The sequence below is a fragment of the Grampus griseus genome, assembly GCF_964374135.1.
Source record: "Grampus griseus genome assembly, chromosome: 6".
NCBI lineage: Eukaryota > Metazoa > Chordata > Mammalia > Artiodactyla > Delphinidae > Grampus > Grampus griseus.
The window spans coordinates 35982571-36008196 of NC_139000.1; the positions used below are offsets into that span (position 1 = coordinate 35982571).

At 41.6% G+C, this 25626-nt stretch overlaps 1 protein-coding gene across 2 annotated transcripts in view; it reads left to right on the forward strand.

Annotated features, from left to right (window-relative positions):
- Nucleotides 1–3322: 3322 nt before the first annotated feature.
- The window catches only part of RNF38 (ring finger protein 38), a gene marked incomplete at its 5' end in the record, with an annotated part of 123970 nt that continues 101666 nt past the window's right edge, over nucleotides 3323–25626 (forward strand). For both annotated transcript variants that reach the window (XM_082657324.1, XM_082657325.1), the window contains one exon: nucleotides 3323–3575. In XM_082657324.1, coding sequence (XP_082513450.1) covers nucleotides 3323–3575 — 253 coding nt within the window. The remainder of the gene's footprint in view (nucleotides 3576–25626) is intronic.

The following is a 25626-nucleotide window of genomic DNA, read 5'->3' on the forward strand; positions in this document are numbered from 1 at the left end:
TTCTGTTTGGGATGATGAAAAAGTTCTGGAAATATATGGTAGTGATGGTTGAATATTGTGAATGTAGTTGCTATGGACCGAATTATGCACCCCCCCACCCCCCCACCCCCGCCCAATTCATATGTTGAAGTCCTAACCTCCCAATGTGATACGATTTGTAGATGCGGTCTTGGGGAGATTTTAGGTTTGGAGCTCATGAGGGTGGAGCCCTCAAGATGAGATTAATGCCTTTATAAGAAGGGACACCAGAGAGTTTGCTCTCTTTCTCCCCCCACCATGTGAGGACACAGTGGGAAATCAGCATCTATAAGCTAGGAAGGGAGCTCTCACCAGAAACTGACCACATTGGCATCTTGATGTTGGACTTTCAGCCTCCAGAACTGTGAGAAAATAAATTTCAGTTGTTTAAACCACCAGCCTATGGTATTTTGTTATGGCAGCCCAAACTAAGATAGTAGCTAATGCCACTGAGTTGTATACCTGAAAATCGTTAAAATGATAAAGTTATGATATGTATTTTTTACCACAATAAAACAAAATGGAAACAAAAAGTGAAAAGGGCAATTCTGGTATCTTTCCTCTCTTTGTAAATCTGCTGGTGCCAATCTTAGGACATTAGTAATTGTACAGTAGTGACTCTAGGCAACTCCCTCAGCCCTTCTGCCTTATATGAATGAGATTAGTGAGGATTAGAGAAATAAACTGAATTAACCAGGATCGTAGTTCTCTCTTCCCCATCCTGTATTCCCTACCTTCAGGAATGGCACCACTATCACCCAGTTGCCCAAGCCAAAAATCTGTCATCTTTGATTCTCTCTCACCTCCCTCAACAGCTATGTCTTGGTGATTCTACTACCTTAATATCTCTCTATTCCTACCATCTCTGCCTCAGTTTGGGTCACTTTCATCCCCTGCCTATTATGATAGCTTTTTACCTGGTTTTATTACCTCTCTTCATATTCCCTTCCAGTCTATTTTCTACAAAGCAGCCAGAGTCTTTCCAAAGTCTAATCTGATCATGTCACTCTCATTAAACCTTTCAATAGCTCCCTTTAGTTACTTGGGGTAAGTTCAAATGCCTCAACCCGGCACTCAAGACTCTTCATGGTCTTCTGGTCTATTCTTAACTCTCTAGTCTGATCTCTCAGCTCACCACCCAGGCTGTGCTCCAGCCCTATTAAACTTGCGGTTTCCTAAACACATCATGCTCGTCTCTCTTCCAGATCATTGCTGGAGGATGGAAATTTTCAGAGATAAAGGTCACAGGACACAAGGATGTCATCCATTCTTTCTTTAACTGTCAAGGTGAGGCAGCCCAGGGCCTGGCCTGGCCCTCTCCCTTGTTTCTTCCTGTCCTGCAAGGCAGCCTCAGTGGGCTTCTTTAGTTACTAGATCAAACTGCTTTCCTGCCCCTTTTCTTCTAGGGATGGTGGGCAAAACATGTGACCAAACTGAAGTTGTAAGAGCTGAAACTGGAGCTTGGGCTTTGGAGTGGAAATAGGCCCGATTTCATTCAAGGCTGTGAGACCTATCAAAAGAGATAAGAACGCTATAGCTTATGGGCATTCTACAGTAGGCATTGGGAACCAAACCCAGCTAGTAATATGATGTTACCTGCCTTCTCTGCGACCAGAAAGTCAAGGGTGGGATTCAGGAAATACCAGGTGCTTTGGCTGATTATAATCTTAATGTCTTCCCCCAGTCTGCTCCACCTGGTAAACTCCTACTCATTCTTAAATTCTTAACTTCTAAGAATATATCTCACCAGCCTCCAAGGAGATGGTAAACTCTTTAAAGTCCTGGACTGTATCTCTATCAATGTATCCTAGTGTCTAGCATTGGTCACGATTGTATAAATGAAAAGATCATACACTTAGTTAAGTGTTAGGGTGTAATTTTAAATGTATGCTGCCGAAGATTCATCCCCACTTCTCTCATGCGGCCAGCCCACCACTGTAGCACCATGCCTTGTCAACTTGTAGCTCTCTCTCTACCTGCTCAGTCCCCAGTTGGTGGCTGCATGTTGGGAAAGGCTGAGCATCATATTTTATTGAAATGATCTATTCAGCAGTTTAGTTGCACTCCTACCCCCACGGCTGTACTTAGAGGCACTCCTAGTACAGGACTGAATTTATTTTGCTCCCCTATGGCTTTGATTTGAGCGTCAGAGAAACATGAAAGGAAAATGGGTTCAGTAACTAACATCAATCACATCCCAATCACATCCAAGGAGAGGAGGGTGCAAGGGGGTCATGAATCTGCAGAGTTCTTCTCTCATAAGAAAACTGTCAGCGCATCTCGAAAGCCTTTCTGCACCTCACAGTCTCTCCCTTTCTTGAGACTAGGCACAGCCGAGTTGGATGGCTTCCTGTCTTCTAACAACAAGGGGGTTTAAAGTAAGAAAGAGGAAGATAAAGTCAGAGAAAGGGGCGAGGGATCAGGCTGGCTTCTGCTCATAATTCAAGATGGGTCTCTAGACTCAGAGAAGGCAGCGCATCTGTTTCGTTTCTGCTTCTGCTACCCTCTCTGGGTCCACAGGGACTGATTTACCACTGAGACACAGCCCAAGAAGGGAAGGGAGAGTTTCTTTCCTAAGTGTCTGAAAAGGAAAAACTTTGAGGAAACAGCCAAGAGAGGGAGAGGAGAGAAGTCCGTGGCTCTAGAGTGGGGAGAGGTGGAGGAAGGAGGCCGAGGCGGCACAACCCGTGGAATGGGAGCCTGCGGGCGGGCGGGCGCGCCGGCGGGCAGCAGCTACCCGGGACAAGCCCCCGCCAAACTCGCGGGCGCCGATATTGGCGCCACAGGCAGCCGCGGCGGAGCCCCAGGCACCGCCGGGCCTGGGTGGCGCGAGGCCTTGCCCCGGAGGCCCGCGGCCTTACCCCGGAGGCGGACCGGGGGCGGAGCAGCCCCCGAAACTGGGCTCTCCCGGCGGACGGCCCTTAGCCTCCCCGCCTCAGCAGCAGAAGATGCCCCACGGCGCCGCCCGCCCAGCCCGTGAGCCTCGGTCGGCCGAGGAGCTCGCCGCCCATTGGCGGCGGCGGCGCTGCGTCCCCACCCCCCCTCCGCGTCCCCGCCCCCTCCGCTGCCGCCGCCGCTTCCCGGCTCCTCCTCCTCCTCCTCCGGGAACCGCCTCCGTCGCTGCCGCCGCCGCCGCCGCCGCCGCCGCCGCCGCCGCCGCCGCCGCTGCTACCGCTGCCGCCGCCGCTGCTGCCGCCGCCGCCGCCGCCGCCACCGCCGCCACCGCCGCCGCCGGCCCGGGCCCAGCCAGCGCCCGCCGCGCCGGAGTCGAGTCGCAGCCGGAGCTGCTGCTCGCGGCCCCGCCATGAGCGGAAGCGCCGCCGCCGCGGTCGCCGCCGCCGCCGCCTCAGCAGCCGCGGCCGCCGCGCACTTCCAGCCTCAGTCGTCGTCTCCCAGGCCGGGCCCCGCCGAGCTCGGGCCCCCGCGCCGTCCGCGCCCCCTGCCGCCGCCTCCCCGGCCCGAGCCCGCTGCAGCCGGCCGCCTCAGCCCTCCGGGCCACGGGCCTCTCCGGGCAGGCGCCCAGGGTGGCGGCGCCTGCGGCCGAGCGCCGGGAGCAGGTACGGGGTCCAGGAGCGGGCCAGGCGGGGAGGGGCGTGGGTTGGTCTCGGGTGTGTGTGTTGGGGGGCCGCCCAGAGGCGTGTGGTCCAGCCGCCCGGCCCCGCGGCGGGGGTGGAGCGTTGTCCGGGTCAGGTTAGTCCGGCCCCGGAGCCCCTGTGAGCCCTGTGTCTTCGCTGCGCGGAGCGGCTCACAAAGCGTTTTCCCCCCTGGTGGGTAACCCCCTCCCCTAGGGTGGGCAGGGCAGGACCTCTCTAGGTCTCCTCTGGGCGGCGGAGGAAACGGAGGTTTACAGGGGGAAGTGACTTGCCCAAGGTCACATAGCCGGCGAAAGTCGTAACCTGGCTGGGACCCAGGGTCACTATGGGCCGGCGCGGGCCCGGAGCAGGGGGCGCTGGGAGGAGGAAGAGCCCCTAGCCCCGGAGAACAGAGAGAGATTGATCGTGGAGGAGGGGGCGCTAGGCCTCGGCCCCAGGCACGCCCACCCAGCGCTTTTGGGGCTGGCTTAGGAGAAAGGATCTCTTGCAGGCTGGGACGGAGGAGAGCGGCGGCTGATTTGGGGGATTCGTGGTGTCCTGGGGAGCCGCAGGGGGAGAGACTCCTGTGAGGTTGTCCTCTCTGGGAAGAGGGCTTTCTTGAGTGAGTGGGTCAGAGCTTCAGAAAGTTCTTACTGCGGGGACCATTTGGTCTCTGCCAGGCCACCTTTTCCACCACTGCACGGACGAAACCAATCCAGCTGGAATTAATAGGTGGGAGGCCTGCCTGCTTTTGTGGAGACGCCTGTAAGGTGTCTTTTTCACGAAATGGCCCGAGTTTCGTTCCTGCCCCAAACAAGTGTATATATGGCCCTAGTAAAGACGTTTCTGCCACAGAAAGCCAAATGAGGTTTTCCCAGGTGGTCTGGACCTGTCACACTTGGGGAACCCCCAGAGAAAGCACAGCTATCCCAGGCGTGAAGGGGTAGGAAGTGAGAGAATTGGGACAGGTCACCCACCTGCCTGGCATGGAAGAGGGCCGTGTACTGCATGGGATTCCCGTTTTTCTTTTGGGTGGGTTGTTTTTATTGTGGATGCATCTTGGAAAGGGACTTGGGGTTCTAGAGGCAACGAGAGAGAGTAGTGTTATAGTCAATGAAGAGGGTCCTGTGGAGTTAGAAAATAGAAGCTGTAGAATGGGGGAAAAGGAGGAAATTTAGTCATTGTGGGGGAAGGGAGATGGAAGGGAGATGAAAGGGAGGGGGACAGTGTCTAGTGTAGAGAAAAAGATTGGGCTGTTTTAAAGAGGGAGCCAAAGGTAATGAGCTTGAAAGGAGTCTGTTAGAGGTGGATGGTATCTTACAAGGTTGAGTAATAGGTATTGGTCTGCAATCACATCATTTTCTTTGAGTAAAGACAGTTGTAAGTACTTTTACATAATGTTTTGGGTACTCCCCATCCCCCCCATTCTCTCTCTTGTTCTAAGGCTGGGGGCCGTAGTATTGTCTTGGAAGTAAGCCTTGACAAAAGAGGGAAGGGAAAGACTAATTAGCAAATGCATTAATTAGGGCTCTTTGTCCAAGATGATTCCTTGTTTAAGTCAGCTGTTTTCTTGCTGCCCTCCCGCACCTCAGCTTTCCAGTTGTGGTGGCTGTTGGCAAGGTTCTTTGGGAAGAGCTGCCCTGATTCAGACAAGATGGGTTAAATTTTTCTTAAAAACTGAGAAAAACATATTTGACAGATATATATATATGAAAATTTACTTGTCAAAGACTTAAAATCAGGGAACTGCAAATTGAAACATCAGTGACATGCCATTTCACACTCATCAGATTGGCAGAAATTAAATGCTGTGATAACCAAGTGTTAGTAAGGTTATGGGGAAATCACCTTTTATATACTGCTAGTGGGAATGTAAATAGATACAGTCACTCTGGAGAGTAGCATAGTGATGTCTAGCTAAAGGAGGGCAAGCAAGTCCATTCACCTAAAATGCCCATTTCTGGGTATATACTTTAAGAAATCTTTGCACACTTGTCCAAGAAAATAAGTACAAAAGAAGTACAGGAATGTTTATTGCTGCTTAAATGTCCACCAATAGGGAAATACATAAATTGTTAGTCCCACACAATTGAATATTAGAGCACTGTGAAAAATAAACTATAGCCACATGCATTAAAATGGTTGAATCTTACAAACATAACAGGGGCTGGGGGAGTAAATAACAGAAGAATTAGTAGAGAATGTTTCCACTTGCATAAAATCTGAAAACATGCAAAATAATATTGTCTGTGTCTGTGTACATATGTAGTAGTAGTATAAAAACATTCATGGTAACAACTAACACCAAATTCAGAGTAGTGGTAACCTCTCAGGAGAGTGGGTGAGGAATGGGATTGATCCAGGGGTACACAGAGGGCTTTAGTTATATCTAGTATTCTGTTATTAAACCTGAATCAGATAATTGCAAATTAAGATTTGCTTATCTTGGATGTAGGGTACAGAGATATTTAAATATTTTTCAGATGTTTGAAATATTTCTCAACATGCAAAATAATTTCTTGTTTACATAGCAGAGGGTTTTTGTCCCTTAATAGTGAAACTCTAGCTACAGCATCCAGCCCAGCACAGCCTGTTAGGCATGCTGGCTGATGATCCTTTTCTCACCCCATTCTGACCCGCAAAACCTAGTTTTGTGATGGATGACTTTTATTTTGGAACAGCTGATAGGCACGTGGAGGATTTCCCAGTCTTTCTAAACTTTCTGGTGGACCTAGGTCAGCAGTTTGAATTTTGTCAAAATATAAGTGCTCCAGGACATTCTGATCTGTCAAATGTAGGGAGGGACCCAGAAATCTGATTCTGAACATGTTCCCTAGTAGATTCTCATGCCCACTAAAGTTTGAGAACCACTGCCTTAAGGTTTCTTCTGACTCTGGGCTGTACTTCTTCTCAGCTTTGCCCAGCCTAGTCCCCAGTCTGCCTTCTGTTGCCCCTCCTGCATGACTGGGACTAATTTGGACCCATGTGATATTTAGCTCTTTTGTAGGGCATAAAAGAGTGATAGGGTTGGAAGCCATTGAATGTTAAACCCTTCATAATCCAGGTTGTCTATTCCTCTTATTTTCATGCAGGTAGCTAAGGGGCCCACCACCCACCAGGGCTGTTTATCAGGTTTTATAAACTTTAACCACTTGTATCACTGTGTATGGTTTTATAGTCAGGATAGGAGCAAAAAAGTGTCTGACTGAGAAGGAAAACTAGCAAATTGGAGAAAGTAAACCCCCAAAGGTAAATGTATGTGATCATGCCTTTCTCTGCAGATGATAGTGATTGTTTGCATGTTTTAGCTTAGCACATGCGTTTGAAATTCAGCTATTTGAACCTGTAGTCAAAGATTGGGAGCTTTAGGAACAACATTATTCCTCTAGATGGAAGAGTTTCCTTTCTCTCAAATTTGCTAGTTTTCCTTCTTTGCTAGACCCTTTTTCCTCTGGTCCTAATATGTTTATGAATGAATTTATATTAACATGTGTGAGAATTTCTGGTAATGAAATTTGTGAAATGCTGTTTGTTGTTGGTGACGTTCTTCTTTTTGGAAACCTACTTTGGAGGTGCAGTTTTGCCCCAGGGCTGCTGATTAGGGTTGTATAGGTTGTTCTCAGCACTGGGTGCTTGTTTTGTTTCGCAAGTGGGAGTAGAAACCCATTTTGTGCTCCGCTTACCAAGATGAACACCTTGTGTGGAAACTGTGTCCCCTTAGTGGGGGCACCCTTTTCTAATCCTCACAAAGGTGCTCTGTGAACTAGCATGGCCCTGCGGCTTTGTAACTGTTGGTCCAGCTGTTACCCGTCCATACTCACCACAGGCTCTGTGAAGAGGGCTGGTCACTGCTAGGCCTGAGACTCCAAAAGAGTTTTCTCCATGTGAGCTTTTCATGGGAAAGGGCCTACCCCTGGCTTTTCATTACCATGCTCAGTTGAACCAAAGAGTTCAGCTCAAAATTGTAAAATTTGTTATGGGTCTGGAGAAATTGTACAGAATAAACAATTTGATAAATACCATTATTTATGGAAAGACAATGAGAAAGAAATCATTAAAAAGACAAAAGCATCTGGTAAGTGAAGGAGAGAAAGTAGCTACGCGCGCATTTGCTCATGCAGTCACATAGTGCTCACTTTGAGGGGGAAATACGATACTATTTTTCTCTTCCTATTTCCCCCTACACTAGTATTCCTGAATTTCTTAAGACCTCAGGCTTTTTAGCCAATTTTGAAAATATTTGCCCATTTGTATTTTCCATTAAGCGGTTGTTTACGCTTCCTGCTGTTTCATTTTTTCTTGGAGAGAGAGGAAGGGGGAGTGCTGAACCAAGGACAAGACTGGACTTCCTACTGCTTTTGCAAATAATGGCAGTGTGTTTTTTCAGAACAGTTGTCATGGAAGAGTGCTGTTCTGCGGGCTCAAGGGAGAGGTACAATTTGAAGTGGTTTCTATTGTCTTTTTTATTATTATTTTTAAACATGATTGAGGGTGATGGATAGAGGGTTCCATTGTGCTTTTGCTGCTGTCTTGAAGAAATTGTTTTTTAAAGAAAATGTATGTAAATAAAAGTGAAAATGTTTAACAGAACTAGTCTTATGCCCACGCAAGGAGAATAAACAGTTCTCACCTATAAGCCTCACCCACAGCAGTTTCAGGGTTTTTTTTCTGTTCTTAGTTTAAATGGATATTAGTGCTATTCTAGGGACTGCTTGGGACAGTTAACCATGTTGGGCAGGTGGAGGAGAATGATGGGATTATACTAGAGTTTATCAGTGGCCCCCTCCGGTCATGATATGGAAAGCTGTCACTGTATTGTCTGCTTTTGTGATAAAATATGTGTAGAAATGAGGGAGAGATTGTAAGTTTTGATATAACCATTTGACCCTGTTGAAAGAAGGGAAGAAGTGGTAAAGAGGAAGAAATACATGCATGGAAGAGAGAGCTGCAAGCAATTAAGTAGTAGAACATTTTGTAGTGCTTCTGGGATGTACCTTGAGTTGAAAGTCACCTGTCAGTATCTGTTCTGCTTCAGCACCTTTGATTTCAGTGTTTGCAGATGGTGCTCACTGATCTTTAGTTGAAGTCTGTTTTATTGTCAGACAGAGCTGGAAAGTGAGCAGTTTTGAAGTCTACACTGAAGTAGTAGGGGAGGCAAAGTAAAACAAGTATTCATTTCGTAATCACTTGTGCAACTAGAAGATGGGACTCTAATAATTTAAAAAAAGTATTTTCATTTGGCTTTTAGGCTATTTTATTTTTTTAAATTTTTAATAGATTTGTCTTCCTATGTAGATTTTTGCTGCTGCCTCTATACATGTTTGAGTGAGCACCTACTGGGTGCTGGTAATACCAGTACTAGCCACTGATTCATTGGGGTGATAGCTTCACTGTCAGAGAGTTCATTACCTGAAGTACTGAGAACAGCACAAAGGAGTATGTTTCAGCTCCTGCTTTCTTTTCTCCCCCTTTTCATGCTCCCTTCTGTTCCTTGGCCTTTTGGGCTTGGTGGTGATCTCTCCATCTGTCAGAACAGGTCCTGTCCTTAGTCTCCTCATGGGAGGGGTGCAGAGGCTTTGTAGAACCTTTGGGCTGGACACCCACTAGTAAAACCCCTCAAACAATATTGAACCAGACCCGAAGGCCTCCAGAGAGGCCCCAGCTCCTCTTCTTTCGTTGCTGCCTATGTTGCCACCACCCACACTTTGCTGTGGAGCCTGGAAGGTGCCCCCCTCACCCCCAATCATACAAAGAGGCTTTGTGCTCTGAGGATGTTTTAAAGGCGGGATCACTGTAATTATAATTCCCTAAGCACAACCAAGTAATGGGGGCAGACAGGGTAAAGATGGTATCCAAGTACTTGTTGGTAGGGAGAAGTCAGGCGGGGATTAAAAGCATCTGGAGACAGTACCAAAATGGATAATGGAGCGTTGTTGGTAATGCTGACAGGAATGTGTTTAAGTGAGTACATTTCAAGGTTTTAAATTCTAATACTTGCAAGATACGTGAAGCTTTAAAAAGCACAAGACAGCCGGAACTTTTTTTTTCTAGTCTAAAACTGTAACTGAAAAGTACTTTACAGTGGGACTTCCGTGATGGCACAGTGGTTAAGAATCCGCCTGCCAATGCAGGGGACACAGGTTGGAGCCCTGGTCCAGGAAGATCCCACATGCCGCGGAGCAGCTAAGCCCGTGCGCCACAACTACTGAGCCTGTGCTCTAGAGCCCGTGAGCCACAACTACTGAGCCCACGTGCCACAACTACTGAAGCCCGTGTGCCTAGAGCCCCTGCTCCGCAACAAGAGAAGCCACCGCAATGAGAAGCACGCACACTGCAATGAAGAGTGGCCCCCAATTGCCGCAGCTGGAGAAAGCCTGCGTGCAGCAACGAAGACCCAAGACAGCCAAAAATAAATAAATAATAAATAAATTTTTTTAAAAAAGTACTTTACAAGAAGGTATGTAGAAATCCAGGCCTACTTTGTTTTATGCTTGTGTTGCCAGAATGATTGATTGCCCAAGAAAGCCAAATCATGGCATGTTCTTACTAATTTTTTTTTGTTTGTTTAAGTTTCTAAAAGTTAGCACTGACTGACATCTTGGGAAGCTGACTTCCCCCTACCACCACCAGAAAAAAGTCAATGAATCTGGGGATATGTGTTTAGCCTCTTATATCAACCATCTTGTCATGATGTGCTTCTAAGATCTGTTGGCAATCAATCTTCTAGTGAACACTTTTTTTTTACTATGTTAACTATTAGTATATTACTTTTACTAGTGTCTCAAATGTCTTTCTTCCTTCCTGCCTCCCTTCTTTCCTTCCTCCCTCCCTCCTTTCCTCCCTCCCTCCTTCCCTTCTTCCATTCCTTCCTTCCTTCTGCTCCCTCCCTCCCTTCCTTCCTTCTTTTTTTCCTTCCTTTCTTCCTTTCTCTCTTTCCTTCCTTCCTTCCTTTCTCTCTCTCTCTCCCTTTTTTACTGACAAATAAAATTGTATGTATTTAAAGTGTGCAGTGTGATGGTTTGATATTTGTGTACATGGCGAAATGATTACCATGGTCAGGTTAATTAATACATTCATCACCTCACATAACTACCTTTTTTCTTGGTGAGAATGCTTAAGATCTATTTTCTTAGCAAATTTCAAGTATACAGTACTGTTAACTATAGTCACCATGCTGTACATTAGAGCCTCAGAACTTACTTATCTTATAACTGAAGGGTTGTGCCTTTTGACCAACATCTCATTTCCTCCACTCCCCAGGCCCTGGTAACCACCATTCTACTCTCTGTTTCCATGAGTTTGACTTTTATATTAAAAACCAAATTATTATTATCTTTTTAGATTCTACATATAAGTGACATCTTAAAGTATCTGTCTTTCTCTCTTTGGCTTATTTCACTTTACATTATGTCCTCCAGTTTCATCCATGTTGTTGCAAATGGCAGGATTTCCTTCTTTCTTCATGGCTGAATAATATTCCATTGTTTGTATATACTACAACTTCTTCATCCACTCATTCATCAGACACTTAGGTTCTTTCTTTATCTTAGCTATTGTGAATAATGCTGCAGTGAACATGGGAGTGCAGATATCTTGAGGAAATCTGCCTTAAATTTATCATCACATAAGAACACTGGGTAGTCCATTACAAAGATATTGCCCAAATAATCCTTAAGAAGACTATCAATCTGACAGCTAAATTTTATGAGATTTAAAAATATACAAGGTTCCATTTTATCTGCTTTTAATGAAAAGTAAGGGTGATTACCCCTGTTTTAGGCAAGTATACTGCTCAGCAGTGACTTAACATTTTACCAGCTGTTACTTGGCTGCTTCATTTGTAATACATATTTCTTACAATACATATACATATAACCTCTGACTGTTTACTGCACTGCTCTGGTGGCCAGTAAAAGTAACAATAAAACATTTATTGAATGCCTACTATGTACCAGACACAGTGAGGATTTCAGATTTGATTCAGATATACAACAGTTTAGCAATAGACTCCAACAGTGTGTTAGTTGACCAAACAAATTTTTGGGTTTGAGAACATCAAAATTGCATAAATAGTAGTGATATGATATAATCATTATAATTAACATTGCTAAAGCACAGATCTGATCAGGTCACAGATTTAACTGGCTGCCTTGTAAGTAAAATATTTTTTGGTTTGGCATTCAAGGCCAGCATAATTGGGTCTTCATTATTCCAGTCTCTACTATTCTTCGTGAATATTCTGCAGGGAAGTGTAATGCCCTGTTTCCATGTGTGTGTATCACTTTTTCACCTCTGTTTGTTTGATTGTTGCTTCAGCTTTAATTTTTCCTATCTTCTCCAAATCCTGCTTATTTTTGAATATCTAGATAATAGTGGTCACTTACTGTGTGCTTATTATGTGCAAGGCTCTATTCTAAGTGGTTTACCTGGATTAATTCATTTAATTTTCACTACAGTCCTCTAAGGTTGATGCTTTTATCATCTTTATCGTGCGGATGAAGAAACTGGAGCACAGAGAGGTTAAATAACTTGCTAAAGATGACGCAGCTATTAAGAGTGTTATCTAGGATATGAACCCAAGCCGTCTTATTTCAGAGTCTGTATTTTTAGCCATCATGCTTTACGTCTCACTTTATAGATAGCCTAAGCAAACAGCAGTTAAGTTTTGGTAACAAGATTGAACATAAGCAAAGGTGACCACTGTCTTAGCCACTAGAGAGAATTTGCAGTCTTCAGTTTTACCTTTGTTCCTCCTGAGAAATGCACTCCTTTTAAGTTCTCAATTTTTGTGTTAGGATTATTTAATTAAATTTCTTTTTAGTCATTCACTACTTTTTCACATAATAAGGAGTAGGAGTACCTGCATTGGAGTGGGTTCACCTCAGATCAGGCATATTTAAATTGCTTCTTGGAAAATCTCCCATGTTCTGTGATTCTGAACATTGATCTTAACTCAGTGCTTGTTTGGTCACTTAAGCAGATACAAAACTTCTCGTAGAAAAATTTGGCCCTATTCAGAATCCCACCTTTTTGTGGATATGAGTACCTCCCTCTCTGAAATTAGTGTAAGAATGGATGTTAGACTTCTTTTTAGCCTTCTTAATTTCCATAATAAACTTTGATTTGTCACAAGCTAAAGCATAAATATATCCCTTTATTCAGTGGTATAGAATATGAATATTTCAGGCATCAGTTGGAGAGCCTGGTGCTGTGTTGATGCTGTCTGACATAGTAGATTATTTGAGGAAAATAATGTAGCATAGGGGTTCCCAAATGAACTACTTCAAACTTGGTTGGAATGCTTGTTGAAAATTCTGTCTTTAGGTGGCCCAAAGTTGGAATCTGAGATTAAATTTTCTCAAGCAGTTATAGTGTTTCTAATATTATTTCGTTTATGTTGTGGGCTTAATGGACATTGGTGGGCCATCCATTTAGAAAATGTTCTATGGGAAAATGGGATTCTAAGGTCAAAACGAGGTACAGTAGTTTTAGACTTTTGGAACATGTCCTGTTTTTGAGTTGAGCACTGCCAACTCAGTCTTTTTCTTTGTTTATGGATAGTTGGAAAAGAAAAATGAATTCTCCACCTTTCAAATTACTAAGCAATATGAGAATTAATTCATAGGAGGAAGATAGTCTTCTATTCAGGCAGGATAAAAGCTGATTAAATCCAGATAATTGAGGAATTTCCACCCATTTACTGGTTTGCATTTCTTTAAGAACCTTAGCATCAGAACACCTCTAGAGTTACAGTATGTTTGGGACTCTAATGGAAGACATTGTTGACTGTCTTTGCTGTATATGAAGAATATGAGTCATGAATTCTTGTGATCTAATTATCCAGTATTTCTATTAAAAACTATGCATATATTAAAAACAGAAATTACTATTCCATGATATTTTTGAGCTTTAACTTTAAATAAAAGCCACCGTTGTGTGCTTAACAACAACAACAAACAACAACAGTTAAACCCAAAACCCTACAAAGGCAACAAGTCAAAAGATTTGCTTTAAAGTGAATCTGTGTTTAATTCATGAAATTATTAATGTCCATGAGATAAAACTAAAGTCAGAATTTGACTCTAGAATGTTTAGGTAATTCTGTACATATTTTGAGTCTAGCTTTTGGTAGAAGAAAATCTTTAAAAAATGAACTCTGTCTCAATTGCCATAAATGATTTTAAGAAACAATTGTGTGGGTTGGGGATAGAAATCAAACTAGTTTTACCATACCAAAATCTTTTTATAGCACTTTTGAGATGTAAACATGTTCCTTTCTTTTTTTTTCATTTTCTTTTTTTTTTTAACATCTTTATTAGAAACATGTTTCCTTTCCAAATAGAATTGTTTGATAGAATAGTTATATTATTTTTCCTGATGCTATGTAATTAAAAACTCAAGGCCCAAATTTATCGTGTCTTGATTAAAACTTTCTTTGTGTGGAAGAAAAGTTATCAAATGGAAAAGGAGCTTTAGAAATTTTGATTTTGAGATTGCTTTAAGAAGGGAGAGGCAAGTCAAGTTGGGTTTGGGCCCCACAGAATTGACTGTGCTACTTCCTGTGTCAGGAAAGCTCAGAGAGAGGGGGCTGTGCTGCCTTGGGGCGGGGCATAAGCCTGGTAGGAGCTGGAAGTGAAACTGGAAGTGCCTTAAAAAAGCAGATCGTTGTGTTAGCCCGAGTCAGGCTGGCTAAGCAGTGAGACAGTAGGATTCTCAAGCACACATGTATATGTCGTTACTTTGGCAGATTGCCTGAGAAAGTCAACATGTTTGCCTGTGACTCAGGACAGACCTGAAGACTCCGTGGAGAAAAATGAGAGAAGAGCAAAGGAAGAGGGGCTTTAGGGTGCAGGTTTTGAAAGAAAATGTCAGCCTTTCAGGGAGGCAGCAGGAAGTTAAAGGTGGAATTCTGGGGACATTTTCCCCTCCCCACAAGCTATGTAGAGGTGGAGCCTGCAGTATGGAAGTGGAGGGTAGATACACTTGTAAATGTTGATAAAAGTATCCTTGTTAGAGCAGAAAAGGTGTATCCCTGCGCTTTGTTTTAAAATGATGGATTCCCATTACAGTATTAGTGATACAAACAGAGGTTAGCTATTCGTACGTAATTTTATTATGCCTGGGGTTAACATTCAAACTAACTTATTTTAAAAGAAAAATGAGAACTTATGATATAATATTGACACCTAAGAGCGGTACATTTCCAGGGTGGTTTAAAGGTAGTTATGTGCTGTCTGTCACGCACAAAAGACAACACTGCTAACATGCTCTGCCTAACTAGGGCATGCAGTGCTGATGTTTTTCCCACAGGAGTGATAGATTTAAATTCAAAGAGGTTAAAAACCACCGCTCTTTTTGCTGGCCTTCCCCCTTCCCATCCCCAGAAGCCACTCATAATACCCTGTGTGTAGATAGGTGCGGGTAATATGGATTGTGGTTAGGTTTATGGCTCAGAGGTAGACCGGCTTCTTAACACTTCAGTTTACTTACGCATCACCCCGGGATCTAGTTAAAAAGCAGATTCCTAGCAAGGGCACAGGTGATGGAGTAGTGGCACTCAAACTTTAGCCTGCATGATAGTCACGTGGAGGGCAGGTTAAAAGGAAGGTTACTGGGCCCCACTTCCTGAGCTTTTGATTCACTGTACTAGGGTGGGGCCTTTTAAACAAATTACTAGGTGATGCTAATGCAGCGGTTGGGGGAGTGGGGGGATATTTTGAGAACCCCTGAGGTAGGGTGTAAACAACCCTGAGGAGATTTAAACTGTTCCTCTTGATTTCTTGAGCATTATTTTATAACTGAACTGAAAATGGTGAGAAAAAAAGGTTGCGGAAGGTAATAGGGTGATTAATACTGTTCATGTTGAGCAAACAACGCCTCCTAAAGCAATTCTGTGTGTTTTATTGTGGTGAGTGTGTGTCTGTCTAGAAAAAAGTCAGTGACAGACCCCATCAAAATGATGATAAAAAATAAAGATGATTACTTCTGGAGAAAGATCCAGCATTATGGAGGGTGGAATTTTAGCTTTCTATGTAAGTTTTTCATTTCTAATGAAGATATTTTACTTCTATTTATGTAATTAATTTTATAAAAAGGTAAAAGAAATCTGGGCCCGCCCGGTACCTTCTATTTACTTCTCCACGCCTGTCCTTCACCCATTTCCACCTGGTTCTCTGTCCCAGGGAAAGAGTTCCCAGGTCTTCTCGTTTCTGGTTGGGTTCAGCCTTAAGAGGAGATTGAAGGGAAGAAGAATGAGGTCAGAATATTTATTCTCTCTCCACTCAGGGTAGCCGGCCTTATATTACCTGGGTTCTGGTACTCTCTGTGTCCTGTCTTTTTGGGAGCCAGAGTGATAATTGTTATGCTATAGCTAGTCCTGTTCATCCCCTGTCGTTTCTGTAGGCCTCACCTCCCAACTTTGTAATTATTACTTTTATAAATAAACCCCCTTCAGATTATTCTAATTTGAGTTTGCCATCTCTTCACTGTTGGGGTAATGACTGATGGACTCACCATTCTTATTCCTCTCCTTACTATAATCCCAGAGGTAGTGACAGTGCTATTTAGATATGTGTATCTTTCCAGACATTTTCTATACATAGCGTGGCTGTCTAATAAACAAATAAATAAAACACAAGGGATCATATTGTACTTCCTATTCTTTACATTGTTTTTTTTTTACATCATACTGTATTGCGACCAGCTTTCTACATCAGTGTAATCTACCTCATTTTTAATAACTGTAATATTCCATTTTATTTGATAATGGATGTACCACAATTTAACCAGTTCCTTATATATTTAACATGACATTTTAAATCATATACTGAATTTTCATTAATACTTAGATCTGTTTCTCACTCTGTTCTATTGATCTGTCAGTATTCTGGCACCAATATTATATGTTTTACTTATTGTAGTTTTATATGGATAAATGCTTTGTAGGGCATCTCCTTGTAGTTATTATTATTTTGAAAAAAGACTTTTGCCTTTCATTACATGCTTTTCCCCAACGTCCAGATATATATTTTTAAAAGTTTTTGTCAGGATTACTGCGAAAATCCCATTGATACAGAGATTAGAAAAGCATTAAATTTATGAGGTTGGAAATAGTTGATCTCATCGCACTGTTAACATCTGTCAATCTATTAACATGATTTCTTTCCCATTTTCTTATAGTATGTGCCTTAGTAGAGCTTAGTAGTGCCATAGTATGTGCCTTAGTAGGGCTTTATAGTTTAATTCACATAATGTCAATTCCATAGTATTTTATGTTCTTTTTAAAAAAAATTTATTTATTTATTTATTTATTTTGGCTGTGTTGGGTCTTTGTTGCCGCACGCGGGCTTTCTCTAGTTGCGGCGAGCGAGCTGGGGCTACTCTTTGTTGCAGGGCGTGGTCTTCTCACTGCAGTGGCTTCTCTTGTTGCAGAGTGTGGGCTCTAGGTGTGCAGGCTGCAGCAGTTGTGGCACTTGGGCTCAGTCGTTGTGGCTCGTGGGCTCTAGAGCGCAGGCTCAGTAGTTGTGGCGCACGGGCTTAGTTGCTCCGCGGCATGTGGGATCTTCCCGGACCAGGGCTCAAACCCGTGTACCTGCATTGGCAGGTGGATTCTTAACCACCGCACCACTAGGGAAGCCCCTCTTCTTACTTTTGACAGTGGGATGTTTTTCATCATATTTTTTGAGCTTTGCTGATGTTAGGAAAAGCTGTTGATTTTTGTATATTTATTTAAATACCTGCCAATTTCCTGAGCTCTTTCAGTCATTTTAGTAATTTTTCATAGATTTTTCTTGAGTATTCCAGCTGGACAACTCTATTATTGGACAGTGCTGCTAATTTAGACTCCTTTTCAATATTTTCCTCTGTTATTTTTCTTTCTTATTTCATTGGCTACACTGTAACATCCAGAAAATGTCATATTCAATATTTGACTGTAGCATAATGAGGCTGCCTCAGTTGTGTTTCACTGTTCATTGTGGGGTTGACTGTGGGTCTGAAAGCTAACAAGTTAAAGAAGTAGTATTTTTATTTATTAAGTGCTTTTCTTAGAAAGAATAAGTTTGTCAAATGCCTTCTAACTCAGTTATCTACCCTTGGAGGTTATGTCTCTTTTTACTTATTTATGTGCTGAATTACATTAATCAATTTTTAGTATGGAATTATCCCTAAATTTCTGTAATGGAGCTCATAGTACTGGATTGATTTGTTAGTATTTAGGGCTTTGGTATATAATCACAAGAGAGAAGGCCTGTAAGTTTCCTTCCTTGTACCATTCTTGATATAAGGATTTTGGTAGCAAGGAAAAATAGCCTTTTGGGAGGAAGGACAGTAACCATTTCTATTTTGTTTTTTAGCTTATTCCATTCAGTTTTTGGTTTTTGGTGTGGGTATGTGTGTTGGGGGGGGTAGTCAATTTTGGCAGATTTTTTTTTTAAGAAAATTATAAATTCTTTTCCAGATTTAAAAAAAAGTATGAGTGAGTTCATTATGTTCTTTTACTTTTTAAAATTTTCTCTGTAAATGATTTTATGAACTTTCTTCATAAGCTGTATTTTGTTCTATTTTGATGAGATTAAAATCTCCCGGCCTATTTCCTCATCTGTAAAATAGGTATAATGAAAATGAGCTAATATATGTGCCAACTACATAGTAAGCAATCAAATGATTGTTGCTGTTATTTTTTTTTTAAATGATTATTTTTATTCTTGGATCTATTATTTCTATGTTTTTGTATACTGATTGAGGAATTTCTGTTCTTTATTAAATTCTGTCTGTACACCTTAAAAGATTTTTAAAATGTATACATTTATTGTCTTCTGATTATAAAAATGCACATTGCAAAAAATTCAAACATTACAGAAATATGTATCAGAGAAAATTAAGTCCCATTATCTGAATTCTTCAGAGATCAATGAGAACAGGTTTATGTGTATACTCGTGTGTGTGTGTGTGTTTTACTCTGCACGTACATATATGTGTATGTGTATAAATTTATAAAAAGTGGGACCATATTGTATATACGGTTTTGAAACTTTGTTTCCACTTTATATCTTGGATCCCTTTCCAAGTCAGTATTTATAGACCTAGTTATTCTTTGCTAAAACCTTTATTTGACATGTGATATATTTATAAAACATGCACATCTTGTAAGTTTGCCAATCAGTGAATCATCACAATGTGAACACACTTCTGTAACCAACAGTCAGGTCAAGAAATACAATATTACAGTTACCCCAGACACCTTCCATTGTGCCCCCTACCTCATTCTTTTATAAAATTTAACAGTTTTTTTGAGATATAACTCACATATCACACAGTTCACCCATACTAAGTGTACAGTTCAATGGCTTTTAGTATTTTGGTATATTCATAATTGTGCAGCCATCACTATTGTCTAATTCCAGAATCTTTTCATTGCTCAGAAAAGAAACCCTGTACCCACTGGCAGTCAGTCTCCATTTCCTCCCACCCCAAGCTTAGGAAACAAAGACCTACTTTTCTTTTTCTATAGATTTGCCTATTCTGGACCTTTTATAGTGGAATCATACAGTATACAGTCTTTTATGACTGGCTTCTTTCACTTAGCATAGTGCTTTCAGGTTCATCCATGTTGTAACATATATCAACATTTCATTCCTTTTCATGACCAAATAATACTCAGTGTATGTATATACTACATTTTATTTATTCATCTATCAATTAATGGACATTTGGGTTGCATTCACTTTTGGGCTAATATGAATAATGCTCCTGTGAACATTTGTGTACTAGATTTTGCATGGACATATGTTTACATTTCTTTAAGATACACACACACACACACACACACACACACACACACACACAAACACATACATCACCCCAGGAGTGAAATTACTGGGTGAAATTATAACTCTGTGTTTAACCTTTTGAGGAATTGCCAAACTGTTTTCCAAGGTGGTTGTACCATTTCATTTTCCATTTCCACCAGCAATGTATGAGAGTCCTGATTTCTTCTCATTATCATCAAAACCTGTTACTATCTGTCTTTCTTATCATAATCATCCTACTGGGGGTGCATTGGTAGTTCATTGTGGTTTTGATTTGCATTTCCCTAGTGGCTAATAATATTGAGCATCTTTTCATGTGTTACTGATCCATGTAGATTTTAAAAAGGCTTTTTTTTTTTTTTAAACTTTCTCTAATTGTCAGAGGCAGAGCTAAATAGTATCTTTAGTGTCCTCATAATTTTTATACAAGCATTTCAGTACATCTATACTTCTCCACTCTTTATTTTTTCTATATAAATATAATCTATAGTTTTATTTATCTGTGTTGTTTTCATAAATTGCATATTTTCTTTTGAGAATGATTTTTTAAATGTTTTCATGTAATTATGTAGCCAGATTTACAATAGAATTTTATTTTATTTTTTAAATTTATTATTTATTTTTGGCTGCGTTGGGTCTTTGTTGCTGCGTGTGGGCTTTCTCTAGTTGCGGCGAGCGGGGGCTACTCTTCGTTGCGGTGTGCAGGCTTCTCATTGCGGTGGCTTCACTTCTTGCAGAGCACGGGCTCTAGGTGCACGGGCTTCAGTAGTTGTGCTGCGCAGTAGTCATGGCGCGTAGGCTTAGTTGCTCCGTGGCATGTGGGATCTTCCTGGACCAGGGATCGAACCCATTTCCCCTGCATTGGCAGGTGGATTCTTAACCAATGCACCACCAGGGAAGTCCCTTTACAATAGAATTTTAAATTGTTTTGCTGTTGCCTTCCATTCTTCGCTATGCAATAAATGTAAATCAATTCATTGGGTGAGTACTGTGAATCATTTCGTTGGGTGAGTACTGTAGTTTTCAGGATCCATGTTTTCACAGATTATGTTTAAGATTACATGAGTTGATCTATATGACTTATTTAAACATTTCAAAGGTATGGTTAAGATTTTCATTTCATTGATGTAATTCAGAGCTTTGTTTGCTCTAAATTCATCAGGAGTTTCAAGGTAATATTTTCCAGTCAGTTACCCTTCCAGGGAGAACAGCCTGAGGTAGGGGGTTTGCAGAGAAAAATGATATAGTCTGTTTCTTTGTGATCAGAGAGATAAATAGGGAAACCAGATGGACAGACCGGAGAGCATGGTTCCATTATTTGGAATAATCAACTAATCCCAGAGCATCATATCTACTTGCCTTTGTTCAAATATAATATGTATATATCTGTCTTCATATTTGTGTGATTCATCAGTTCCACTATTCTATCCATGACCCCTTTTCTGAGTTATTACAAATAGTTTTTGTCCAGTGTACTTTGCCTTAGCCAAAAGTTCATATTGAAAACAGTTCATATTGAAATCTAAATGGAAATACTCCTTGAAGAGTCTATAGGGGATGGCCCACAGGATGATATTGTGAGTTTTCCAAGGCATAGGGGCTAGTATTCAATTTCATGGGCCCAGAAACTGGGCTTTTTTCTGCATGTCTACAGGTGATCAGAAGACTCATGCTGTCTAAATAACAGAAGACTTATATCCATACTGAAAGTACAAGTTTGTTAATTTGTAATGTGAAAGGGCCTTTCTAATGATTTAAATGCAACAGATAAATATGAATGTCTACTGTGTACCAGGCCTACTTACTGGGTATACAGTAGTGAACAGAAACAGGTAAAACCTCTGCTCTTATGATGAAGCTTGCATTCTGATGATGTGAGACAAACAATAATTAATAAATATATAATATGTCATAAAGATGGTAAGTGCTAAGAAGATAAACAGAGTAGGTAAGGAAAGATGAGCAAAGAATGAAAGGAGCAGGTGCTATTTAAATCCATTGGCCAAAGAAGGCCTCTTTGTTGTGGTGACATTTGAACTGAGGCCTGAAGGAAGTGGGGAGTCAAACTGCAGGTGTAGGAGCCCTGAGGCTTCAAGGGGCAGGAGGGAATTCTGAGCGGCTAGAGGAGGAGAGTGGAAGGAGGTAGATAGTGACCTTCTAGGCCATTATAAAGACTTTCTTTTTGACTTTGTTCTGAGTGAGATGAGATCACTGAGCAGAGAATGTTGATATGATGTGACTTTCTTTTTAGCCAGGTCACTGGCAGCTGTGTTGATAATGGGCTGTAGAAGGGTAAGGATTGAAGGAGGAAAAGCCGTTAAGAGGCTGTTTTGGTTGAGCAGGAGATGAAGTGATTTGCCTGCTTCTTGGTTATAGCTGGGAAGTCAGCCCTCATCTACTTGACCCTTTTTTCTACTTCTGGAAAGTGCTTTTGCCAAGATCAATGATGGTGAGTTGATGTGGCCTGTGGTTCAGGCCACATCTCAGTACGTGTCTTACCAGAATTCTCCATGGAATTCTCCCTCTTTCTTGAATCCTTATCTCTTGACTTATGTAATTACATAATCCTGGTTTTCCTCTCACCTTTGTGTGTACTTTTTGTTAGCCCCTTCCCCTCAATCGCTACAGGTTTGAGTTGCTCAGGGCTTGGTCCTGTACCCTCATCTCTTCTGTTTTCTCTTAATGATATCGTTTGTTCCCAAGGATCTTAAATATCATTTATATGCTGAGAATTCCCAAATTTATATTTTACAAGGAGCTCATATTTTACATGTCAAAAACTAAACTTATTATCCAGCCAAAACTGAGGGGGAACTTGTCTCCCCCGCTACCCCCCATTTTCCCCCTCAGATAATGGCATCCAGTTGCTTAAACTGGGAACCTAGGAGTCATTTCTGGCACCTTTGTTTTTCTCCCACCCCCTCCCTCTACATCCTTCACCAAGTCCTTTTCAACTCACCTCCAAAATGTATCTTGTACCCTTCCATTTCTTTCCATCGTATCCATCTCACCTTTCCCCCGAACTACCACTCTAGCCTTTCATTTGGTCATCACACTTCTCTGGCTTCCCTCCCATTTTCTCTGCACAGTAGCCAGAGAGCTTTTAAAAGACTGGGTCACATGGTTACTTAAAGCCATTCATTGGCTTCCTGTTGCACTTGAACTTACCCAGTTTTTCCTTTCCCTCTCACAAGCTGTTTTCTCTGCATAAACTTCTCATTCTGCCCTTTGAGTGCTCAGTTCCTGCTCATCCATTAGTGCTCAGCTTTCCTCTCAGGCTTTTCTTGGCTACCCTGTTAAAGGAGGTTCTACTTCTCTGCTCTCTTATTACATCCTGTTTTTTCCTTCATAGCACTTAAACACAATTTACAATTACTCATTCATGGGTTTGCATATGTGGCCCAGATACTTGTCTTGTCCTTTAGCAGAAGACTTTGGTCTTCATTGTAACTGATCACAGAGAAAGTGAATTCAGAAGAGGCTGCAAATAATTTTCCATTTTGTCTTGGGTGAGTTCCCAGAAGCCCATTCTCTGATCTTCCTTCCTTTTCTATAACCTTTTTTTTTTTTTTTTTTTTTGCCCAAGACTGGGGAGATCTTTGACAGCTTGTGTTCAAGCCTGGGTTGACTTGTTCCTGGCTTCAGCCAGTAAGGTGTTTTGATCATTATGTTCTTCAAAACTGAACATTTATAGGATAGACCATGACCTCCCTCTTACTTGGCCAGCTCTCCTAATATTAACTTTGGTATATTATCCGAAAGTACCTCCTTCTGACCACAAGTTTGGCATTGGGAAGAATAGAAGGAATGAAGGGGACTCGGGTCCCCCTATCCTCCCCCGCCCCTTTAGAAATTGTCTTCCCTGCTAGACTGTAAGCAGCATGAGGAGTTAATGTCTCCTGTTTTCACCATCATGATGTGCCCAGGGTTTATATAGTGCCTGGCACTTAGTAGCTGCTCCGTATAGAATAAGCATAGAATGGAATTAGAGCAAAAACAGGTAGTTCATCTTGTGAGAATTTCATCTCAGTGATAAGGGGCTTGATGAAAAATCTCTTCCTCTCAGCAGTAGATGCCTCTAGTATCCAGATTTGTGTCTGTCCTCTCCTCTGGGCAGAGCTGGACATGACACGAGTGGTCTTAGAACGTGTTTCTCATTGCTTATTGCCGCCTTCAGGTGGCCCTGTGTTTGTTTGTTTGTTTGTTTTTTTCGGTACGCGGGCGTCTCACTGTTGTGGCCTCTCCGGTTGCGGAGCACAGGCTCCGGACGCGCAGGCTCAGCGGCCATGGCTCACGGGCCCAGCCGCTCCGCGGCATGTGGGATCTTCCTAGACCGGGGCACAAACCCGTGTCCCCTGAATCGGCAGGCGGACTCTCAACCACTGTGCCACCAGGGAAGCCCGTGGCCGTGTGTTTCTTTCTTTATATGTTATGTGTTTATGTCACTGATTAAGCTAGTTGCTTCTCCCAGTCCATTAAGTGTTCCTGGACCTAGGAAAAACCTGTTTTCTACCACTATGTTTTACTTTACTCTCTGAATAAACCCTGTTCTTGTGGTAGGGGCTGGTGTGGGGCAGGCACTTGCACCCACACACTTTGTTGTCACTCTTTTTACATTTACTCCAGTATGTATGTGTATATGATACCTTGACTAAAGCAATAGAAATGAAAGAAAGTTCTTTTTATTTCTGCCTCTGAATTTCCTGTTTGGTTGCTTAAGTTTTAGATTAGGTTAGTTTCTTCCTACTTACGGTCACTTACGCTAGAGAAGTAAACCATCAGTTTTGCAACTAGCACAACCTATTCTTCCTTCCTTCCTATTTATTTACTAATTTATTTATTTTTAGGTGTCATTGGTTTGTAACGTTATATACATTTCATGTGTACATTATATTTCTACTAACGTGTATACTATAGTATGCTCACCACCAAAAGTTTAGTTTCCATCCATCATCATACAGTTGATCCCCTTTATCCATTTCACCCTCCACCCCGCTCTTTCCCCTCTGCTAAGAACAACCTGTTTTTAATATTCTCCACTACCTTCTTTGTTTGTCAGACACCTGCATGGAGTTGTGGAGAAGGTGTGCAGGTAATTAACTCTGTGTGCTGTGTCAGACAATTATGCTGTGCCTATAAATGGGAGAATTGGAATTTCTAATGTATTTATTGGTCATTACAGTTTTTAATTTTCAATATTGTTTTGTAGGCAGTTGATCATGATTTTAATAAACCACAAGAAAAATGTTTTTTTAATTACATTTGTGATCTTTAATTGGAGGCATTGATTTTGGCCCTGAGTATAGTTTTCAGATATTAAGAGGCATGATTTTGGTGAATGAATTGAATTTCTCTGCCTTTTAAGTTAAAAAAAGTTTTTTTTTTTTGCATTAAGATAAAAATTTTTCCTCTGAAGTGTTGGATAGCAATAGCCTAAAAATACATAGGTGTAAAACAGCATTTATGCTGATGTTACCAATCACTGGAGAATCTTGTGTTCACAGATTTCCTGACTAAATAATAATCCTTTCTTTATTTTCTTTTGCAAGAATGCTGAAATCAGTTAAAACTCATTCTTAGCATTTTACATGGTAGAAGAAGAATATGAAAATAAAAATTTCAAAACTTAACAGACCTCTAAAGTGAACAATTATTACTGAGTGGTGGTGGAAGGAAAGGATTTCTGTGTAAGCAACATACAGTATTTAGAGTTAATGTTTTATGTGGTCTGTATGTGATGGAGTATGGAGTATGTACACATACTCTCTAATACACACACACATATATATACTTTTCCTTCCCTCCCTCCCTCCCTTCTTTTCTTCCCTCCCTCTCTCATATGCATCCAAGGTGTTAAATATAAAATAATTCTTCATTCTCAGAAAATTCTAAGGGGATTTGTGATCACACTTATAAAAACATGATAATTGATTTATTCTCACAATACTAAATATTCAAAGTACCAAATGAGGAAATATTCCATCCCCGATGTTTGACAAAGAGGTTTTATTTTTGGACAATAAAAGGAGTTAATATCTTAACACAGATCAGTAAATTTAACCCTAAGAGGTGGCAGTAGTAGTTGAGATAAAGTATTTTCAGGGTGGGCTTTTGCTGGTTCATGGATGCTGGAAGGCTCTTTACCTTAGGGACTCCCCCATCATGTCTCCACCCTTCCCCCATCTTTTTAGTGTGTGGCCACAGAGGGCAATCTTGCTTTCTTAAAA